The sequence below is a fragment of the Corvus cornix genome, chromosome 15, assembly GCF_000738735.6.
Source record: "Corvus cornix cornix isolate S_Up_H32 chromosome 15, ASM73873v5, whole genome shotgun sequence".
NCBI lineage: Eukaryota > Metazoa > Chordata > Aves > Passeriformes > Corvidae > Corvus > Corvus cornix.
Window position 1 is genome coordinate 14,086,960 of NC_046345.1, and position 22,495 is coordinate 14,109,454.

Genomic DNA, 22,495 nt, shown 5'->3' on the forward strand with positions numbered 1-22,495 from the left:
CATCCCAGAGCACGTGGCACAGGATTGTGATACTCCATACAGGTTCTGGAGTATTCCCAGTGAGGGAGACTCCGCAGCTTCTCTGGTCTCTGTTCCACTGCTTGCTAACTGCACAGTGAAGAAGCTCTTCCTCACATCTAGGTGGAACTTCCTGTGCACGTTTCTGCCCGCTGCTCTTGTTCTGTCTCTTGGCACCTCTGAGCAGAGCCTGGTCCACGAATGCGAGCCCAGGTGGCCACAATCCGAGGAGTTAAATCCCACCTCCAGCAGAGTTTAACTTCGTCGCACGCACTGGGCGGGGCCGGGACTCGAACCCTTAACCCTGTGGCCCGCAGGGTCCGCGTTGGCCGGGCGGGGGCGCCGCGGCTCCGGCGCTGCCCGGAAGCGGAAGCGCGGCCGCGGTTCCCGCCGCGGTTGCCGAGCGGCAGCCGCTCCGTTCCGTCCCGCCCGCGGCCATGAGCGCGGCCGGACTCGTGTCCGCGCCGCCCGCAGCCCCGCCGGGGCCGCCCGCTCCTGCCATGGCCCCTGCGCCCGACTACTACGAGGAGGAGGAGCTGGAGAGCGCCGAGGAGGAGGACGGCGAGCGGAGCGCCCGGGCCCGCGACTCTGACGAGGGTGTGTGGGGAGGGGGCGGGTTGGTTCCCGGGGACGGGGTGCGACAGGGGGTTGGAATGGGGGCTCTCGTGGGGGTGTGGGATGGAGAGGACCTCTCCGCAGGGCGCTTGGGGAAGGGCAGGGTGCTTAAAGGGTTCGGAGCGGCGAGAACACCCGAAGGAAACAAGGACCTACCTGTCAGGTTGCAGCGGTTCCCCGCGGAAGAGTAGAACAGCGAAGCCACCGGAGAGGTGGAGTTGTGGCTTCCCAGGTGAGGAGGAGGCAGTGGGACACAGGAGAGCGCTGAGCAGGGGCATTGAGTGGGACAGTAGGGTGGAAACAGTGGAGAAATCTAGTATATTGGTTTTATTTCCGTAGTTTGGAGGGGGAAGGAGGCGGCTAAGGGAGGAGAAAGTGTGGACAGAAGCATAGCAGTGCAGGAGGATGTGACAGTAGGAGAACCAGAGAGCGGGGGAGAAGAAGAAATTAAGTAAAACCCAGAGTATCCAGGAGTGTAGAGGGCATAAAATAGCAGATAAGGGGGATGTAGGAGAACTCTTGGACAGTGGCTGTTGCTGGCAGCAGAGCTCTCCATCCCCTCTGGTCTGGTTATGTGTGGGATGATGTTAAAGATGCAGAGGGTGACAGGGTCAATGAGGGCTCTCACAACAGTATGGAAGTCCTTTGTGGTGATACAGACACTTAAGTACATTTCTTGCAGTTAAAAAGCTTGTTGGTTTATCTTTGGCGTGTTAAATTTTATCTTAAGTTTAAACTGTTTGTTTGTAGTTTAAGAAAAATCTGAGAAAGGTTTGGTTTAAGGGGCTGGGCCCCCCTTCTATGTGTAGGGAATTAGTTGTGGTTTAGGTTTCTCATCTGTACCCTATAAAGTCCAGGCACACTGACCCCTCTTTGGAAAGGTAATGGATTCTTAGCTACCCACATATTATAAAGGGAAGCCTGAAAAATCTTAGTAGAAAAGTAGCAATCCCACAGTGATTTACTTTATTTATAGTTTATACTGTCTATTTATAAAATGCAGCTATCTTTATGGCAGTGCTGGTATTTGTTTGAATGTTGAAGTACTTCTAAGTGAAGTATAGCTGAGAAGTTCAGATCCCAGCCAGTAACTGCTCTCTTTGGTGAGATCTTTGTGGTCAATCCGAGCAGCACTGAGTTGGTGGAGCTCTAGTAACAAGTTCGTGAAATGTCTTTCAGTCTTTAGACTGTTTGTGTCTCACCTGTGTGAGTGTTAATGTAGAGCCCGTTGTCTTAAATGGGAAGAAATTCCCAGGCTCTCTGAAGTTGAAGTTGTTCAGACTTGATACAAAGCTGCACTGCAAAACTCACAGTTGTAGGAAGCTGAGATGCTTCATTTCAATCCTGAATTAATCTCTCAGGTTGTCTTTGTTAAATTGCCTGAGGTTTGGGGACTTTTTTTGTTTGCCTGTTTCCTTGTTTTTAAATAATTTACTACTTAGTTTGGGTTTTTTAAAAATACTTCTTAAATTTTAACAAGTTGTTTTTTGCCACATTTAGACACTGAGGATGCCAGCGAAACAGACCTGGCAAAGCATGAGGAGGAGGACTTTGTAGAAATGAAAGAACAGTAAGTAACCCATTCAAATTGCAAGTAAGGTGAAAGTTCTGTTTATTTGTGGGTTTGGGGGTGTTTATTGCCTAAAACTTGCCAAATTTTGGGCCAAGATGGGGCGTTCAAAGTGCTTACCCCAATGGAATAGCTCATGAGTCCATACACTTGTATTTCTGCTCCCCCCAGTTACTTTCTCTGTTCTATATAAATTCAGGGAATTAAGGGCTGCTGCTGTTTTGAGCAAAGAAATAATTATGAGTTCTGGGAGCAGCTGCAAATGGATCCTGCTGTAGACAGATCCTTTAAATAAAATAAAGGCTCTGCTTTAGATAAGTTAAGGAGAAGTAAGATGCCTGTCCAAATGCCTTAAACAATTGAATTCTAGTCCTGAATCAGAAATGGATTTTTGGAGACTTGCAATAGTTTCCCCATGGTGTTTAGGAGCATTTTGCAGTATTTTGAGTTCTTGCTTACTGGCAGAGACCTGTTTTTATACAAGTCAGGAAGACCTGGCCAGTGTTAAACCACAGATGTGTGGTAAAAGAAAGGCAGGTTTGCAGCAGCGCCAGGAATAGACTTTGGTGGTTTTTTTAATAATGTGAGGAGCTAATACACAGATAATAAAACTTGAAATAGTGGAAGAATGATTCTGCTGTGAAGTTTCTGGTGTTTGTAGATCTAAATGTCATTTTAGATTTTGACATTAAAAAAAAAAATCCTATTTTATCCCAAATTGTAAACCCATTGTAGAACCAAAGAAGTGCCAGAATTTTTAAAACAATGAGAACCTTTCATTTGAATAAAATCCTTTTAGTTTGTAGTTCATTTGTTTCTTGAAGTTTTGAAAAGTTTTTGATTCTGTGTAAACATGTAACTTAAAGAGATGGTGGAATAGACTATGTGTGCTTGGTGTTTAAAGTTTCATGCTGTGTTTGCAGGATGTATCAGGACAAACTGGCATCTCTGAAGAGGCAGTTACAGCAATTGCAGGAAGGTAAGCTTCGAAGAGTAGCTTTGTTTTTTATTTTCAGCACTTTCCAAATGTCATAGAAGGAGGGGGGGTTTGAAAGATGTGAGCAGTATCCTTCACTGCATGTTGGCTCTCAGCTGTGCTGCAGAGTTAAAAATCCAGCCGCTTCCCATCTTTTCTCCATCTTAACTCCACTTGTAGTTAAGCTTCTGTGCTAAAACATTTCTTAAAAGGAGTAATCCCCTTTTCACAAAAGCAGGGAATGTGCTTTGAGTGGTGTATGGCTCCTTGAGGATATTTAATACTTGGGGAAAAAAAATTCAGTGGGAATATACAATTTATTTCCACTAGGTACTCTTCAGGAGTATCAGAAAAGGATGAAAAAGTTGGACCAGCAGTACAAAGAAAGGATACGAAATGCAGGTAAATGGAATTTCTCTCTAAAACACCGCAAATAACTTAAATGTGTGTCTTGTATAACACCTGAAGTAAAAAAGAGGTAATTCTGCCCTTTAAAGAAGAGGAACTTGCTGGAGCAGAGGGATCTTTGGGTATATATTAGGGTTTTTTCAGAGTCCACCAAACATGACAGGCTCTACCTTGATAATTTTTTTCCCTTGATCAGCACTGTTTGCTGACTGATAAACAGTTTTAGTCTTCATTTGTGTGAAACAGCACAAGTAAAAAGATTATTTTATTTTTATCTGCCTAACCCTCAGTCTCCCACTTTGGTTTGTTGTCTTGTGGCTCTTGCTGAAGCTTTTGGGTGCCCTGTCTCCTTCAGTTTGCAGGAGTGGGAAGTTAGGAGCAGGTGCTTTCCCAAAGATCTGTTTTATGCCCCGGAGCAATGAATACAGAGGATTTGCTACTGGAACTGTTGTTCTGCATGACTGTGCCATGGAATGGGCTGCCTGGACTTTGTGTCCTGCTCTGTTTCAAGGAGCAAAGGCCCAAGTTCATTTTTGAAGTGCCCAGTGCTCATCCTTCTGGGTGTTTTTATTGTGTTGCTGTAGAGGAATGGCTTGGGAATCAGATCCATCTGCTTGCCCTCACTCTTGCTTGTTCACTTTCAGGTAGTTCTTACCTTGGATATTGAAGCAGGGCCTTTATAGAAGGCTTTATGTGGAAATAGGAAATGTAGCTGCTCCTCCTTTAGAAAAAGAAGGCAATTCTGTATTTCTGAAAGTGCTTGGGAAGGTAAAGGATTTGCTTGAGGAACTGAACTGGTTTGAACAACTTCTTGATGACAGGAATCTGTCCCCTGAGATGAATTTCACTAATGATTTAGGTTGGAAAGGACCTTCAAAAAGACCTTTCACATGCACTAGAGCTGCATTCTGGCAAGCCTGGGCTGTTTTGGTAAAATTAAGCCTAAGTGCAAACTGGTATTTCTGGCTGGCCACGAGCAGTGCTGTAGGTGCAGAGTTCTTCCACAGGAGGGCAGGTGGTGATCACTTGGAATTTTATGATTAAAAAATCCAGCTGCTTGTACTACGGGAATAAGGGTCTTTTATGCTTGTCCTTGCCATGCTGAGGTTTATTAAAACAACAGTTTAGATTTACCTGTATTTGATTGTCTGCATAATGCTGCTTTCATGCTTTGCAAATAGGAAGTTTGATTTTTATTGCACCATTCTCATATTTGGTGTGTATCTATTGCTGTTTTTTACATTTTTTTAAAATAGTGGAGTAGTACAGTGTTGCTACTACAGCCTTCTCCAAAACATGTTTGAAGCTTGGGATCTTTGCAGAAGTTTTTACTATTTCAGGTATTGCCAAAGCTTAGTATGCTGGTGAAATGTGGTGAGTTGAGGGCTGATCAGGGGCCTTAGTTTGCTTTTGTTGCCGCTATTTTGAGTAAAAATTTTGGTTTGGGCATTACTCCTCCAAGAAATGCAAGAAGGGTCCCATCCTGCTTAATCTCAAGTTGTTAGAGATGACACAAGCATCATCAGCAGAACTATTTCACACCCAGAAATCCACTCACCTCATCCATAGGCCTGACTTGAACTAATCATTGCCATATGTTGGCAATTAACCCTCAGTGCTGCACAACAATTCTGTTGTTGCCCCAGGCTTAACCAGCCTGAAATCACACATTTGAGCCTCTGACAGCTGCAGAATTATTTGTGAACCAGTCACTGCTGAGATTCATGAAGTTGGCTAAAACTTTGAATATTTAGCTGCATATTTCAAGTTTCTATTATTAGTTGATTAATTAAACTGGAAGATGGACTGCCTGTTTAGTACTTCTGGGAATAGTAGCTGAACCGAATAGCGTAGAATACTGGAAGCTTTTCAGTGTGGTGACAATCTGTAAAAAACCTCTAGTAACAGTGCATTTTTGTGGAACTTTTTCATAGTCACTTTATTTTCAACATAAAGCTGTGAAGTCAGAGTAGAGGTTGGATAAGTACATGCATTATTTGGTTCACTTCCTGTCTTGGCTGCAATATTCAATGGCTTAAAATGTTAAGGAAGTAATTTCGTGCAGCTTTGAAGGTAATAAATTAAGTATTTCTTGTGTTTCAGAACTGTTCCTGCAGCTGGAAGTAAGTACTCTTAATTTATCAAAAATATGCATTAATTAGATGGAAGAGGCATAAACCTTGTTTTATCAACTTGTGTTTGGGCTTGTTTTCCCAGAAGGCTTAAAAGAAATTTTCTTCCTCAAGCTGGCTTGTTACATTTGAGATGTAGTAGAGCTTACTGCTGGTATTACCTCAAGTAACTTCTGCGCTTTTGTTGAAGTAGAATTAAATATTTGCTATTGGCCTCTTGTATCTGGCTGTGCCCTGGGCTGGTCTAAAAAGGGTGTTTAAGGTGATAAGTGCTGTTTATAAATCTGCAGAGCTCTCTGCTAGAGACTTGATTTGTTATGCAACATTAAAATGTCTTTTTACAACTAATTCTTTTGCCAATATAATAGCACGATAATCATATTTAGATGTTTTTCTGTAGATTGTGAATATTGATAATCTTTAGAACTCACACCGGTTTTGAACTGAAAAGCTGACCAATAAAACGTTTGAAAAGCTGTTGTGATATCATTAACTTGAGTGCTTAATTAACCTTCTTGCTCTTTGGGTTTGCATTAGACAGATCAGGTGGAGAAAAATTATGTGAAGGAAAAGAAAGCAGCAGCAAAGGAGTTTGAAGATAAGAAAATTGAGCTTAAGGAAAATCTGATAGCGGAGTTGGAAGAGAAGAAGAAGATGATTGAGAATGAAAAGCTAACCATGGAATTAACAGGAGGTAAAGAAGATAAGCACCTGTCATTTGTGTTATCCACTCTGCTTCTGCTTAGGAAAAGGTGGCAGTGCTTAGGTAAAGGTGGCAGTGCTGGTTTACACAGACCGCTGGTGGGAAATGCCAAGAGGGGCAGAACACAAATTGAGGGTCTTTTAATGGAGAAAGCAGCTCAAAATTCAGTGACCTGGATTGCTACCAGGTGAATCAAGCAGTGCCAGTGAAGCAGCAGAGTGGATGATGGGCTTGCTTATATGCAGGGAAAGACGCTGCTTTGGTTCCCTGATGTAGCAGTAAAACTATTGAGATATGCCACAGTATTGACCTAACCAGTGATGCCAGCTTGTAAAGCTGTGTCCTGGTCTTCCTGCAGGAGTGAGTGGTCAAGTAGTTGAAGAAAGCCAAACAATAAAGGTTGAAATACGCTGCTTAAAGCCAGAAAAAATAGATTTGTGGGTTACATGTGTGTCCAGGCTCTAGAAAATTTATATTAAATGGACAGATTTTTTTGAGACAGTTGGTACCCTTGGTGCCTTGCAGTGCTCTGTGGTAATGGACACAGGGGAGCCATGTCAGGGGTTAATTATTCCTGCAGAGTTCTGTTGCTGTGATAGTGGACCAAAAGTCTGATTTGATGCTCTGAGAGCAACTCCTGCACTTCATGGACTGATAATGTTGGTTTTGTTGCTGAGGCCTGTCCATGAGTTACACCTTTAATGCATGGTATCTACAGGTTTTTATATAAACTAACAATTTAATGAATACTCAGAAATAAGAATTAAACCATGTTCTGGCATATTAAATGGTACTCTTAGCTTCATACAAACTCTCAGGGCTGATGTGCACTTGAAATCAGCTTGAGTTATGCTGTTTCCCTGGTAACTTTTTATTATTTACGAAGTCTGGTCTCATGGTCATCCTTGTTCACCTTTGAGATGAGGAGAGAAGGAATTTGGTGTATTTTCCACGTGCAAAGCTGCTCAAGGTTTTAGTGTCTAGAGGGAGCCAAAGGGGCTTCACAGGTTGAAGTGCTACCCAGGGTGTGATTCAGGGGTGCTTAGAGATGAGCAAATAAATCTCAGCACATAGAAAGGGAGGTGGAATGATGTGTCTGGCATTTATGATATGGTCTCCTGGCTGCCAGTTCAACATAACTTCATGAACTAAGGAATGAGTTGCGAGATTTTTCAGTAAAGTTGTTCAGTAAAGGTTACCTGTAGACATTCGGACAAACGAAGTTCAGATAATTACTTGGTGATGAGACTGGTGTTTTAAGTTTTTAACAGACTTTCTTGTTTTTCCTCAGTGCATATGCTGCAGTTTACTTCCTGTCAACTGCTGCTCTGTGTGTTATTAATTAGGCTCATTTCATTAATCATTCTTAGATAATCTGAATTTAAATACTGTTTGTTTGAAATCACTCCAGCAGACTTGTATCAGTCTTCAATGCAGAAATTTTCTCTAATCTTTTGACAAAGCTGTTTTTCTGCCTTGTAGATGAGAGCGCAATTGATTTGTAGCTGATGTTTTACATGCTATTAATGATCCAAGTTGGGTTGGGAAAGAACTCCATGAACTTGGTCTTTTAAATGCTCTGTTCCCAAGCAGATAACATTAGCATGAAAAGAATTTGCCTTGAATCCTTGTAGCATCATTGTGCTGCTTATCTGTACCTGGAGCAGCTGTAACCATGGCATTGCCGCACTGAACGGTGACCTGATGGGAGAGAGAACTTGGATTCACTGTCAGCACTTCCATGCTGGAAGCTATCACAAAAAAAAAAAAAAAAAAAGGCAATTTGTTGTATGAAAGAGGAAAGATTATTTTCCTTGTGCCTTGTGTAGAAAGCTGCTGCTGCTTACTCCTTTCTCTCTGGTCTTATCAGCTCTCCAACTTCATTACTCTACAGATTCAATGGAAGTGAAGCCTATTATGACAAGGAAACTGAGACGGCGACCAAATGATCCAGTTCCTATCCCAGACAAGAGGAGGAAACCTGCCCCTGATATCCTTTCATGGAGTCACTGTTGGATTTGCAGCCACTGTGCTACCCACCCCTCTGTTGTTTTGTACAGCAAGGAAAATGAAATGAAATGTCAGGTTCAGATTTTAACTGAAGCACAATTGTCCTGTATGATGTGTGCTAAAGCAATATAGCAGTTATATAATACAATACATATATAGAAACCAGTGTTTGGAGATCCCTTGGTATCCTAACTTAAACCTTACAGTATCATGAGATAACTTTTTTTTTTGGTCAGTGAGAATAGTTTGAATTCTACAGGCAATTTAGTTCACAAAAGAAAAACTTTAAACGAACATTACATATATATATGCTGAGATAATTGATTCCATAGATAGTAAATGGCTTTTTTCATTTCAAGACATGACAAAGCATTTACCAGAAAGATCATATTTGTCATATCAAACTAGTTTTTCAATTTCTGATAAAGGCTTCAGATCTCTAATCCAGAGATGCATAGCAAAAGCAAGGAGTGCTAGATTTGTTCTTTGAATGAGAAAAGATGAAGATTCATCTTGTTTTCATGTATCACAAGAGTCAGAAAAATATGTCTGTGTAATCCTTAGCATCTGCCTTGCTGCATGTCTCAGAATTAAAATGTTCCTTGGCTTCTGGAAATACGTTTTTAGCTCCTCTGTGATGATAGGCACTTTTTCTATTTGTATATTAAATTCACCTGGAGAGGAAGGCAAGGATATTTGCTTTGCAGAGGCTTCTTATTAGATTCTAAACTTGTATGTCTTGGATTAAAAAAAACTTATCTGAGTGACTCTCATTTTCTGAAGGCAATATCAAACCTTGAACTTTTGGAGTTCATGCAGGATGGTCATGAGCATCTCCAGTTTCAATTAACCTCCTTCTGGTTGGAGATTCTGTTCGCTCTTTCAGGAAAAAAAAATCATTTATTAGTGCCCCTATCTCATCCAAAGTAAATGAGTTTCATGGTGACCATGACCTGTTAATTGAGCATGATACAGCAGCCACAGTATGAAAGTCTCTGCCTTTGCTCACTGGGAGAGGATTAAAGTCTGTCAGAACCAAAATCCTTGCTATGGAGCCCAACAACTGTTAACTTTAGTTTAATACTTTGAATACTTTTGGCTAAACACTTGTTTTGAAGAAACTGAATACAGCAGACCTCTAATAAGATTCATACACTTACTTGTATTTTCTCAGGTTTTGGGTTTGTTTTCAGGTGCATTGTAGTCTCTTATTTATCCCCAGCCACACAAAGTTTTGTTTAACTAGGTTTAAGTGGGATTTAGCTTCATTGTAAAAACCTGAAGTGAGTCTGTTGTTTCAGCTCACAGACTCTTCTCCACAGAAGTACAAGATGAAAAACACTGAAAATGCTGGTGCTTGATGCCTCCGTGAAGTCAATGTCAGTGCAGTCAAGGTTTTTCATTGATGGTTGAGTCTGAATAAGTTAAAATTATTTTGCACTCTGCTGCTAAGACAGTGGGGATGGACTTATATTAATTCCTCTGACAAAGAAAAAAAGCTCAAGTAAGACATTTATTAAAATCCTGGAAACCTTTTGGCTTACATTTAGTCAAGTGAAATGTCATTGACCTTTAATTTTTAGCCTTGCTTGTCAAGAGTTTATGGAAACCTTAATTCTGGATACCTCAGTTAAATTATTTGTTGACTGATGAGCAAATAATGGAGGACCTAAGGACGCTGAATAAGGTAGGGATTGTTGTTTTGATGGTATTTCTTTGTTTTAAAGAGAAGGCAAATGCTTTCCCCTGAAGAGAACAGAGATCTCTTTTATGTTCCTTTTTGAGATGTGGGACTATTTCATCCCTGTAGGCTTTCTGAAGTAGCACAATAAAAGATTTAGTGAGATGGTATCTCCTCCTTTTTATTGAGGTTTAATTAACCTAATTAGAATGACTGTCACCTAAAAATGTTACCTTTTGTCTGAACCAAGGGATGAGCTATGTTAAGGAGTTTCTTCCTCATGGCTGAACAGATGTCAGTGTGTTTTTCTGGGAGATCATAGTCCGCCTTTGGTTTAGGCCTTAGTGTGGGGTAGGTTTTTTAATTCATTTTTTTTTCCTCCCTGCTGTCAGAGTATTTCAGCAAGCTGGGTAGGGGGCAGTGTGCGTGTTTATAGTTTTTCTAGTTTGGATTTACATACTGTTTTCTTGCTGAACACTTGAAGGCTTATCTAATTTTTTAGAATATAAGCTGCTCCTTAAGGCATTTCAGGATGGTAGTGGGACACTGGTTTTGTGCCAGCTGTTGAGGTTTCCCTAGTGATTTATCTCCTGTATTTTGTGTACCCAGAGAAATGTTGTATGATGTTCAGAAATAGTGCATTAGATGGGTTTGATTTGTTTGAGTGGGTTATCTGAATGCTCTGAAGTTCAGGTTTTTGGGCTTTTGTATCATTATATTGATTATCTGCACCTTTGGCAGTTTATAGCACAATGCTCTGGTTATGTGTTATGCCACTGAACAGAGCATTTAAAATAGAAATACTCAGAGCATGGAAAGTAAGATATCCGAAATTAGCACTGCAGCTTCTGTGGCTCCTGTCAGATCTCTAACACTGCTTTACTCTCTTCCCATGTAGCTTAAATCACCCAAGAGACCAGGTGAGTTACAGATGCATTGGAACTTGTTCACGGGGGTGCTGTTCTGAACAGAGAATGGTATTGTAGATGTTTGACTGTGCATTTTGCCTATGGAATTGCTGTTCTTTGTGGGGTGCTGATGTTGGTCAGGGATGGGAAGGGGGGCATGTGCATCTTTGGTGGCTGAAATGCCTGGGCATGGAACAATCAAGCTGTGAAAAGAGGTTTTCCATTACATTCAGGTGCATCTGGGCACCTTGTCTGCTTGTCAGGCCCATTCAGGGATTGACCACTTCTGGTCAATCTGCCTCCAGCTCTCTAGATGTGCCTGTACACTTTATTTCAAGACAGAGTGGGACTAACTTGCCTCAGTAATTTTAACCATATTTAACTAATTAACTGTGGATTATAACTAAAACAAAATCAAGGACATATTGCCCATCACTTATCCATAAATGTTTTTTCAGATAAATGCTGTATTTCAGTGAATATTTTAACTCAAGGCAGAGGTTGAGTTACTCATCACAATATATAATATTTTCCTGATGGATATTTGAGTTTTTGTTTTCTCTGCTTGTTATTTCTGTACACATGACCTTATTAACTGTAGTTTTGCAGTCAGAGGTGCTGCTGATGGACTCGTGCTGGTCTTTAACCAGAGTGTCTCTTCTGTCTCCAGCCTCCCCCTCCTCTCCCGAGCACCTCCCAGCTACACCAGCAGAGTCTCCAGCACAGCGATTTGAAGCTCGGATAGAAGATGGAAAACTCTACTATGACAAGAGATGGTGAGGCCTGGGGAATTTCTGTTTTCATCAGTCTGAATGTTAAGTAGTGAGGAGGCAGAGGCTGCAGAGAGAAATGGCTTTGATCAAAGAATTGGTGGACAAAATGCTTTTGGGCAGAGATTTGCTGCTCCCTGCACAGGCTCAGCATTGATCCAGTAAAGCAGAGGTGATGATGGAGTGTTTACACTGTGCAGGCTTTCAGAGATAACTGGTGGCTCCAATAAAAGGAGACTTGAATCTTTTCTATGGCCCACTGTGGCAGTCAGGAAGTCAAACCTAATACGAGGTAGGAGAGCCAGCAGCAGCCACAGTGGTATGTAACTGAAGCTGCCCAGCTTGGATACAGACACTCTCCATGATTTGCTGTCAGCACCACTCACATTCCTGAGGTTCAGTTTTCCCAGCATTCCACAAGGTGGCAGAAGAAATCGTCCACCAGCTGCTCAGGATGAAAAATGCTTCTAATAAATCCAAATAACCTTTAAAGATCAAACCCACCTGGGAGAGGCAACTTCAGAATTGCTGATTGGATTTATGTCTGTTGAGGTTTATGGCCATACAGCTGTACAAGCCTCACAAAACACAAGGAAAATATTAAATTCTGCAGAGGAGTCTTAATAGATCTTAAACTTAATCCATGAGATTTGCAAACCTGGATAATCAAGGGGGTAATCTTGAACTCCTTGAGCAGAAAGCAATTTGCGAGTCATCTGCTTATTTGTAGCCTACTTCAGTGTTCTGGTGCCTCAACATAACACATGATGAGGCTGTAATTTTATCACAGAAGTAGGTGTGAAGCTGGTTTTTTACACAGCAATCACCTCGGCCAGTTGGTCAGTTTTTCCTTCTGACTGCAGTTTGAGAGTTCAGTGTACACAGCTCTCATAAAAGCTGCTCCCTGCAGTTCAAACATCCATGAAGCATAAAGCAGATAAGAACTGAACAGGCTACTTATTCCACAGATTCATCAAGTGCCTTTTTTTTTTTTTTTTTTTTTTTTTTTTTTTTTTTTTTGCTTTCATAAAGTTTTTTGTGTATAAAGTGACTATCCCCAGGATATATTTGGATGAATAAACTCTTCAGAATTTTGAAGCATATGGAGTACTTGAAAAGTGTTCATAGTAAAAAAAGAAAGAAAGAAAAAAAAGGCATCTGAAGTAATCTGTCAGTAAAGCTCAAAACTTGCCATTAAATGTAAACCTGGAAGAACTTCAGTGACCCCAGATGAATCTCACCAAAGCACCAGCTCTCTCTGAAGGTTATCTAGCTGGGACAGAAAAACCACTTAACAGATACTTTCATCTTGCTGAATTCAGTTGTCATGGGGGTCTTACTGTCAGGAATTCCAGCTGTTGTCTTTCCTGGCTGCCTTGTTCTTACGCTGTTTTAAGACCAGTATTTTACCTTTTTTTTGGTTGTAATAATTCTGCTTAGATTTTTTTGATTGATAGTAAAAGTACTTGTGCAAAGTAGCTGGTGTTTTAAAATAATGAAGTAACTCTCGGTAGGGGGAGGGTAATTCTTCCTAAAGTGCATAAAGAGTGCTGGCATGCACAGAAATCCTAAACCTGACAGCCCAGGAATGACTTTCTCTGTTTCCTGATGCAGCCCTGCATGACAATTACCTGAAAACAGGGAATGTTTAAGGCCAATAATGAACCCCATGAGGTCTTGTAGAGACATTTCACAGACGTCTCCAAAGTGGAGTGTTTCAGGTGAATGTGGAATTAGACTCAGTATTTCATCCTCAGAGCTCTGTGTTCCCCCAGCAAATCCTAAACCACAGTTCCTGTAAAGCAACCATCTTTTTGCTTTTTAGCTTTGCTGCATACAATAATGCAGAGGGATTTCTTTCAATCTTCTGATGGAGTTGCAGTTGGAAATCTCAGCCTTTCAGCAAAATATTTTATAGCAGGAAATAGAATTAGTTCTGCTTGCCTCACTTAGTGTGTTTTACCTGCTGCTACAGCGAGAGTTGTTTGGCTCTTTGCTTTCCTGAAAGCCGACTTAAACCCCATTTTTCATCTGAGGTAATTTCCTCAATTCAGTCTCTCTCTGGATACATAAACTTGGCAGAAGGGTGAGACCTGACCAGGTAGCTAATGCACCAGGGTGCTGTGCCTTCAGCTGCCCTGTCTCTGTGAGCGTGGAGCGTGAGACAGCTGAGACGACTCTACAGTGAAACACTGCTGACTTGGTTCTTTGCCTTTTCTGTGCACAATTAACATTAATTTCCTGATGGAGAGTAATTCATGATGTGAAATCCAAGGGCTGAATGAAGCCTCTGATGTGTGTCATCAGCTTTGGTAATCAAAAAATGAAAGTGGGGAAAAAATATTTCATTGTCTGTGTGGGCACAGAATACTTGAGAGCTGTTGTTTGTCCTGGTATCTCCTGCACTCCTGCTGATTGTATCAAGATCCTTGCTTAAGTACTCACAGCATGGCATGGTGGGGCACTGCTGGACTGAGATTTTTGTCTCATCTTAGTGAGGCCTTGGGTTTGTAGTAGTTTATTGAGTACCTTGGTATCATTTAATGACATCTGAACTTGCTAAACTGAGATTTTTTTGGCTCAGATCATTGTTGCTGTTCCACGGCCCTGGAACCCACTGACAGTGTTTCTGTCAAAATGAAAGAGAAAGACACCTGTGCCCCCAACCATTGTTTTAAAGGTTGCAGGATGTGGGGATTTTTTTATTCCCTCACCACCCTCCCTCCGTGGGTAATGAGTGTGTTTGGAAGGCTCAAAGCTGACACTCATTCCAGTTACTGGCAAACACTATGAAAATTCTGAGTGCAGGAGCCAGTAGGAAGAGATTGTGGAATCAACCATTGGAAGACTTCCACATGTACAGTATGGTTATTTTAGCAATAACTGTAAAGATTAAGTAAATCTGTGCATTTTGCAAATGGCAGTCAGGCTGCAGGGGGTTGCACTGGGTAGCTACTGAGGGAGTATCTGTGCAGGGGTTCTGCAGCTTGGATTGCCCAGATAAAATCATGATTAGGGGAAAGGTGGAACTACACTTATGCTTTTATAACTGTAAAGTGTTTTGGTGCTTGCTTGATTAAGATGATTTACTTAAAAATCACCTGTTCCAGTGTAATTAGTTCTGCCTATGGAACAGAATGAGGCAGAATGAACAGAAACTGGGGTTTTGGGGCTGGCACACTGCAGCACTTAGACAAATGTGGGCTGTGAAAGAGGAAAGTCCATGGAATCAAACAATTCAGAGTTACAAATTTCAAAGGCTTTGTTTTATACACAACACATTAAGAACAATATAGAGCTTAAAATGGGATGAAGTGGATGTGCTTAGTCATGGCCTCCTTATGGCGGGCATTTACAGCTCGTTACAAAGTCAGTTACCATTCTGAGTATTTTCACAAAACATGACAGCATTAGAAATTTGAAGTCTCATTAAATGATGCACAGACTGCACTGATTGAGGGTAATTCACTTTTGCTAGTGGTGGTGCTCTAGTAATTCTGTATTGGGGAATAAGCTGAGTATCTGTGATTTGCTCTGTCATATTTTGTCAGGCATGATAAGGAGTTGCCTTCTGAAATCCATCCTGTGTCTGAAATGGGAAAGGCTGCTTGGATTAAACCTTGAAGCTTGGGTGTGTTGTCAGTCACTGTTCCCCTGGGTTGTGGCTGGGGCTCTGTCTCTCCCCCTTGCAGTTGTGAAATCTGTTTTCAGTGAACTAAGACCCTCCTGCATTTCAAAATACCATTAAATGCAGAGTGTGTGATCAGATCACCCACTGTTTTGTAAAGATGGAGAAAGTTGTGTGGAAAGAAAAGCAGACTTCACATTTACTCTGTCCAGCTTTATCAATAATGGTTTTATGCATTTCCTTTTTTCTTTTTCTTTTTTTTTTTTTTTCTTCTTTTTGCAGGTACCACAAGAGCCAAGCTATTTACCTGGAGTCTAAAGAGAACACAAAAATCAGCTGTGTGATCAGTTCTGTGGGTGCCAACGAGGTGCTGGGCTGCTTTTATTTGTCAGGAAAGGGGGGAAAGATAGGGGTCCAGTAAGGGCTAAAGATAGATTCTGTCTGGTGTGTAAAGAAGCTGAACCCAAGATAAAACTGACTTGAGAAATCTCTTTTTGAGATGGGAAGATATGTGCTCTGTTTCTGAAGGATAATCCTACATTTTGCAAGCTCCTGCAGCACTTGGGCAAAAGGGAGCACTTTGTTCTTTGCTTGCAGATTCCAGATGCTTCAGGGAAAGAAATAATAGACTTGAGTGCACTTCTCCTCAATCAGGCAATAAAGGAACTTTAATTTGTTGTGGCAGCTAAGGGACAACACTTTATTTTCCCCAGACTGAGTTGCATGTGGGATCTGTTTGTGTCACAGCTGTTCCCTTTCAGTGACAGTTGTGGCACTCAGTTGGGTGTTCAGATAAAACTAGTGGTAGTGTGCTCATGGATGCATTAAAATTTGTTTAAAGTTATTACTGTAATGTAGCAAAACTAATGTATCATTCCATCATACTGTGGTAGAATATAAAATTGTACTTGTTTGTTTCCTACAGTTGTTCAAAGTTTGTGGGTTTTTGAATTCTTTTAGCAAGCAAAACATGCCAAATCCTTGGAAATGTTGCCGTTGGGAGATTGATTATCAATGAATGTTGATTTTAATTTCTCTGGAGAAATAATTGAAGTAGAAATCCAGGCGAATACTAAATTTATTTTACATTGAGGGGTCCTGTTAATAAAGTCAATTTATAACTAAAATAATAAGAGTTAAATCAATCTACTGTACCAGACCTGTAGCTAATTATAAAAAAAGAAAAGTTTAGTGTAAATCATAGGCCAGCATAACTTTATAATCCTTTGCAGTAGGAAATACTGGATTTCCCTCCTAAAAGACTCCAATACTAAGAGCTGGATAATTAATGCTCAATGTATTTATTGAAATATGTTGAAATGCACTAGAAGGATATAATGCAGAGGAAATTGCTCCGACTTGATTTTTAAAATACATGTTTTTAGATCTAAACACCTTGAAGGTGATTTTAAAAACTCTCTGGAGTGGCTGCCTCGGTGGCAGCACTTTGTCCTCTGGAACACGTGGTATGAATCCTTCCATGCAGGTGTTTAAGAGAGAGGCCCTTTTATCTCCAGACACGATTTCTGTGGTACATTGTAGGAAATGCTTCATGGAACAGAATCAGAATAAGCTTTTCATTTGACTAATAGTTACTTGTCTGGGCAAATCCCAGGATAGATAATTTTATGATCTGTGCATCTAGAGAGACTTACTCTTGATTAGGCAAAGCTCAGTGCCACGGTTCTGTTGTGAACTGTAGCAGGAGGAACCTGCTTTCCTGGTGGTGCTTGAAAGAGTAATTTTTCTTGAGGACTGTTCTGAGCAGGAAGTTAAGGAGGTGAAGTTTAGATACCTTATTTCATTTTCTGCTCAGGTTGCAAATGCCTCCCGTGGGGAGGGAGAAGGGATTAACCTCATTGATCTGTGCCCCCTGAGGTGCTCAGCTCTGCCACTAAGACACAGAGTTAATTTGTCTCTGTATTGCTTTCTGTGAGTTTTCCCTTTTTCTCCCCTACCCTGCCCCATTCTTTTTGCTCTTTCTCTCCTGCAGATCTGGGTGAGGAAAACCAGCGACAGCACCAAGATGAGGATCTACCTGGGCCAGCTGCAGCGGGGCGTGTTCGTGATCCGCCGGCGCTCAGCCGCCTGACTCTGTTCTCCCCGGCCCTTTCCTGGTTTTTAACGGATCACCAAACCTCTGCCAGGGGCTCACAGGCTGCTCACTCCTCCCAGCAGCAGGGAACAGTCCTGACCTCTAACGAGACACTTTGTGGCTGGCCACATAATCCCCAGTAGTCCTTAAACCTTTAGTGATGCCCAAGCACTGCCCTGGACTATTTCTGGATTTTGCATCAAGCTTCCGTACGCTCTCTTTGTATTTTGACTGTTTGAGAAGACTTTGCATCATCCTCCTTTTCATCGTTGTTTCGTGGTGCACAGATGGGACTCGTATGTCAAAAACATCATCATGTTTCTTTTGGGAGTCAGACCCATGGACGAAGCTTTGCTTGTCAAGGCTTGAGGTTATTCATGCTTTTTGGCCTTGTTTTCCTGCAAGGCTCAGGATTTTGGGCAAAAGATGAATCCTGCCAGGTTTCAGCTGCAGCTGAGAGATGCCTCCAGAATACCTGGTGCATAACATCAGCTTTATTGGGTGGACTGTTGAAAGACTGAAGCGCTTGAGAGTTTTTTAGGATGGTGTTGAACAGCTCAGAAACTGCTGAAAATACAGTGATTTTAATGTAGCTCAGAGTCATGCGTGGTTAGTCAGAAGCTTCCATTTCTCTTCACATTAAAAAACCCTTCAATGAACAAGCAGAGTATGTCTGTTTGCTGATACAGATTACCTGGAATAGGTGGATGACTAAATTAAAGGAACAATTACCTGGATTTTGCAGATAGCAAGGCTGTATAAACTCTGTGTATCTATAATCACTCACAGATGTAGAGAGGCAAAAGATCAATTTCCCTTTTTTCATGGATGCTCAGAATAACAGGTGGGATCCTGCTGACAGGAGATACGGGATCTGTAGTATCCTCCCAAGGAGCCTGGTATAGAGTAGAAAGTGGTGTTGATGTGCTGTTAGCTGGAACCGTCATTCCCTGAAATGCTTTGCAAAGGGCTCCCCATGGAGGTTTTTTTAATTACAGGAGGTAACCCTGGGTTTCTACGCTTGCCCTCCTGCAGCACAAGTGAAAATGCCCAAATAATGACGTTAAGGTACTCCCTAGGTGTTTAAAGATCTGCCTCTGGCATTCCTTTATTATTCCTAGTCATTCACTGATGGCTGGAACCACCAATGCCATGTGTGACTGCCTTGGCAGGAGCCACATGGTGCCCTGGCAGTGCTGTCACATTTCTGCCTTCTGTGCAGAACAACTTTGTGCTCCTTTTGATTACTAGTCAAAAAATTGTAAATTCTGTCTTTCTCAATATCTGTCACTTTGAGGCATCTTTTGGTTTTGCTTTTGAGCTGCCTTCTTGTTAACATCTGTCAAGCCTTTCTTTGGTGTCTGGGTAAATGGAGTAAAGGGAGGGGCGCTGCAATGACTGTGCCCATCTCCTTCCTGCAGTTGGGTGACAGTCACATCCCAAAAACTGACGCCTGTATGTGGGTCTGGAGTGGAGTGTGATGGCTGAGTTCCTGATGTGACTGAGACACCTGACTTGATTTTTGCTGTGTTTGGAGTTTTGAGTGGATCTAGGGCTCTGGCAAGGAAGGAGAGGGTGTTTCCCACCCCTTGACAATGTGCCATCTCTACTGCAGCTTAGGCAGGCAGAAAGCAGCAGGCTGGATTTTGTCAAGTTTAACAGCTTACTTAATATAACTTAACATTCTCTGCACATGCCACAGGTTTTTGATAAGGTGATGATGTACCAGACAGGATTTGTCACTGAGTCTTTAAATGAACATTGTTCTAATAATAAAAAGTGCTAAGGAAGTAGCAGGATTTATTTCCTGTCTGTATCACTTTATCAATATATGTATTTGTGAGAATAGCTGGGGACTTAGGTTCAGTTTTGGGGGAGATACTTTGCCAACAGCCATCTGCTTCCGTGGTGTTCCCTGTTCTGGGGTAATTTTGGGTGTTAATAAGAAAATAGAAATGTGGAGGGGACGTCAGCGCGTGTTGGACAGGAAGAGGGGCTCCATGAACTGATGGTGAATCAGGGCACTGCTTCCTCATGGAAGTTGGCAAACCCTGGTCTCAAACTCTTTCACACCAATCTTGTGCCTCCAGGAAGGATGTGTGAGGTTTGTACAACCTCCGTCTGTCAGAATTCCTTGCCAGTTTCCCCAGTGCCCTTGGGTCAGCCTTTGAACAGTTAATTTCTGCTTTTGGCAGCCCTGAGTAGGGGTTATACTGTTGGAAATGGCTCAAACTTAACTGCTACACTGAAGGAATTTTGTTTATAGGCTACTTCATTCTCAGTTTCTTAATGAAATGAAAGTCTGCCTTGCCTTTGTTGATCGCCATAAAGAGTAGATGTGTCTCACTGAGTAAATGAATATTGTATCTTGTATTTTTTTTATCCTGGCAGGCTGTTCTGTAATGGCCTGAGCCATTTGCAGGGCTGGAAGTGATAAAGTGCAGTGCCTTGCTGTGCACTCAGGGAAGCAAATGCCTTTTTTTTTTTTTTTTTTAAATCCTAAAAGGATGCACAAGTAGTTCTGTGGCGAGGATGAGGCATGTGGAGATCAAGAGTAGAGACATCAGCTGTAGAATTGAAGATTTCCTGCCACAGCTTGGAAAAATAGAGACAAGTTACTCAAGGAGATGGACAAGGTCTTGCTTGAATTCTAGGAGAAAATTGACTTTTCTGTCTGCTCTTTGCCTGCTTATCGTCAGTCTTGAAGGATCCCAGCCCTCTGAACAGAAACAGCTTTGCTGCAGGTATGAAACAATTTAATCCTCATTATGAACAGCATTCAAAGTAAATTTAGGAAATGGCTCTAACTCGTCATTACAGTAATTTTAAAGAAAGGTGAACCTTCTGCCAAAAATAGACTTCTGTTGAGGGTTAAATTGCAGTTGGCTGTTGACTCATATTAAACTTTTTTTTTTTATTGCTTTGAGCAATGGACTGTGATGTTAATACATGTAAAATAAAAAAGACATCCCCCCCAGCCATTAGATGTTCCAATGGAAGGAAGCCAGATCAGGGAGCCAACTTCCAGGAGCTTTTTGACATCATACTCATGGAAAGGTTTCCAAAGAGGCTTTTTCCAAGGACAAATGCTAATACACAAAATTGTCTTTTTTAGTTTATGTGCTCTGCCTGGAATTTTGTAAAGAGACAAAGGGATTTAATGACAGAAACCTTAATTGTTTGCCTTGTTTTTTGTAAATTTCTGGGGAACTTAAAGAAAATAAAGCCTAAAAGAGCAAGAAACAGCTGTGACCCTTGTGAATAACTGACGTTCTTCCTCCTTCAGAAAAAAGAAAAAGCAGCTTTTGGGTTTTTGTTCCACAGAAGCAAACACTGAAATATTCAGAAAATCTGGAATGGGTGTCTAAGGTTTGCTGCTACTATTTTTAGTTTGCCCAGTTCTAAAACTAAGAATTTAATATACAGTGAAATATTTAGAAAACAAAAGAATGCACGTTTCTTTTTTTCTATGATTTATTGAAAACCTGTTGTCAATGAAACTCCAAATTTCATACAGTTAAAGAATTCCACTATTGCAATGTTTTGCTGAATGTGGAAAACACCTTTAATATTTAACATCAGCTCAAACTTTGGGGAGGCCAAAATATCTTGTAATACTTAAGTACTTATCATGTTACAGTGGAGTAATTATGTTTATTTAGATTTCTCCTTTTTATGCAAGAATGCTTTTCTGTGAAATACTGATTTTAATTTTTAAATAGGCACAAAGAACAGCTTGGGTTTATGAGAACCAAAACCCCCATAAAATATTTGGGGTTTTTTTTCTACTCTAATTTGATGCTAATAAATAAGCAGAAGGGGAGAGTGGCTCAAAGAAACCTTGGGACCAACATTTAAATAACATTTAGGTGACAAAAGAAATGCAAAATATTCTCCATGGTGTATATCTAAACAGGATGGGTGTCTCAACTCCCCTCACATAATTAAAATGCTGAACAGCAGCACAGGAAGAGTTACTTAAGCCTTTGGTTCTAAAATAGCAATGCTCTGAGCAAAGCCAGGCATTTGGAGGGCTTTGGAACCGAGAGCTGTAACCCATGGGAAGCAGCTGCTGATTTATTCCATCAATCTCACATTTGAAAGCTATCAGTTCTCTGGATGCCTCAGGTAGCTTTGTCATTTTTCATTTAGTTCTAATTTGCATCCCCATGTTCTGCCCCGAATCTTGTGAGGGGGAAAAAAAGGCAGAATAGTGATGAAATGCACGTTTATCATTTCACTTTATTAATGCTCCTTATTTTTATTGAGTTCAGGATTCTTTGGAGGGTGGGCGCTGCCTGCAGATCTCTGCAGGTTTAATGGCCAGCCCAGGTGATGAGAGCTAACAAGCTTTAACAAAAATAAATACAAATGCAAGTCCAGGGGAAAAATTGGTGTCTTCAGTCAAGGTTTCTGCTTGATGGTTTAAATCCTATTTGAAATTGGTGACTGAAGGGTTTTAAAGTGAACAGACTGGTGGCACTGGCTGACATGGATTTGGAGGACAGGCTCAGGACACATGTATGGAGCTCCATGACTGCTTCCATCATTAAATGAGGAGGTAAGTCAAGTTTTTTGTTTTGGGCTTTTTCCTTTTTTTTTTTTTTTTTTTTTTTTTTTTTTTTATGGTGTTTGATAAACAGTTAATTGGTCTGTCAGACAGTTGAAGGCAGCCGCTTGATCATGTCAAGCTCCTGTTAACACTGAAGAATTACTCATTTTGGAGAAGAAATAGCCTTTTGCCCATGAACTAAAATTTAGTAACACTGCCTAATAGCCACAGGAATATTTTTTTTCTGATGTGATTAGAGAAGAAACATTCCAAACCTCACACATCACAAGGCATCACGTAATGGGGAAGACTCTGAATACTGATGATCCTAAATCGTGTAACACAGTTGCACAAAATGGGTATAAAAACAGGAGGCAAAGATTCTGTTGGAAAGGATTTCTGGGGTAGTAAAAATCTCATCCATTGAGA

General features: G+C 41.2%; 1 protein-coding gene and 1 long non-coding RNA gene across 5 annotated transcripts in view; both read left to right on the plus strand.

Annotated features, from left to right (window-relative positions):
- The first annotated feature begins 398 nt into the window (after positions 1-398).
- On the plus strand, positions 399-20,757 carry SUDS3 (SDS3 homolog, SIN3A corepressor complex component). The gene is made up of 12 exons (XM_010408553.4): positions 399-615; positions 2,134-2,203; positions 3,127-3,182; positions 3,510-3,581; positions 5,691-5,710; positions 6,257-6,413; positions 8,317-8,412; positions 10,058-10,119; positions 11,012-11,033; positions 11,692-11,797; positions 15,702-15,786; positions 17,413-20,757. Exons 1-12 carry the CDS (start codon positions 456-458, stop codon positions 17,509-17,511), a joined length of 1,005 nt encoding a protein of 334 aa, XP_010406855.1. The 5' UTR covers positions 399-455; the 3' UTR covers positions 17,512-20,757.
- Positions 20,758-21,516: 759 nt separating this feature from the next.
- Positions 21,517-22,495, plus strand: part of LOC109145864 — a 38,581-nt gene continuing 37,602 nt past the window's right edge. For 2 of the 4 annotated variants that reach the window (XR_005603194.1, XR_005603193.1), the window contains exon 1: positions 21,523-22,075. This is a non-coding gene — a long non-coding RNA (uncharacterized LOC109145864). Of the gene's footprint in view, positions 22,076-22,495 lie in introns of all 4 variants that reach the window. The other 2 variants (XR_005603195.1, XR_005603196.1) reach the window with 2 other exon arrangements.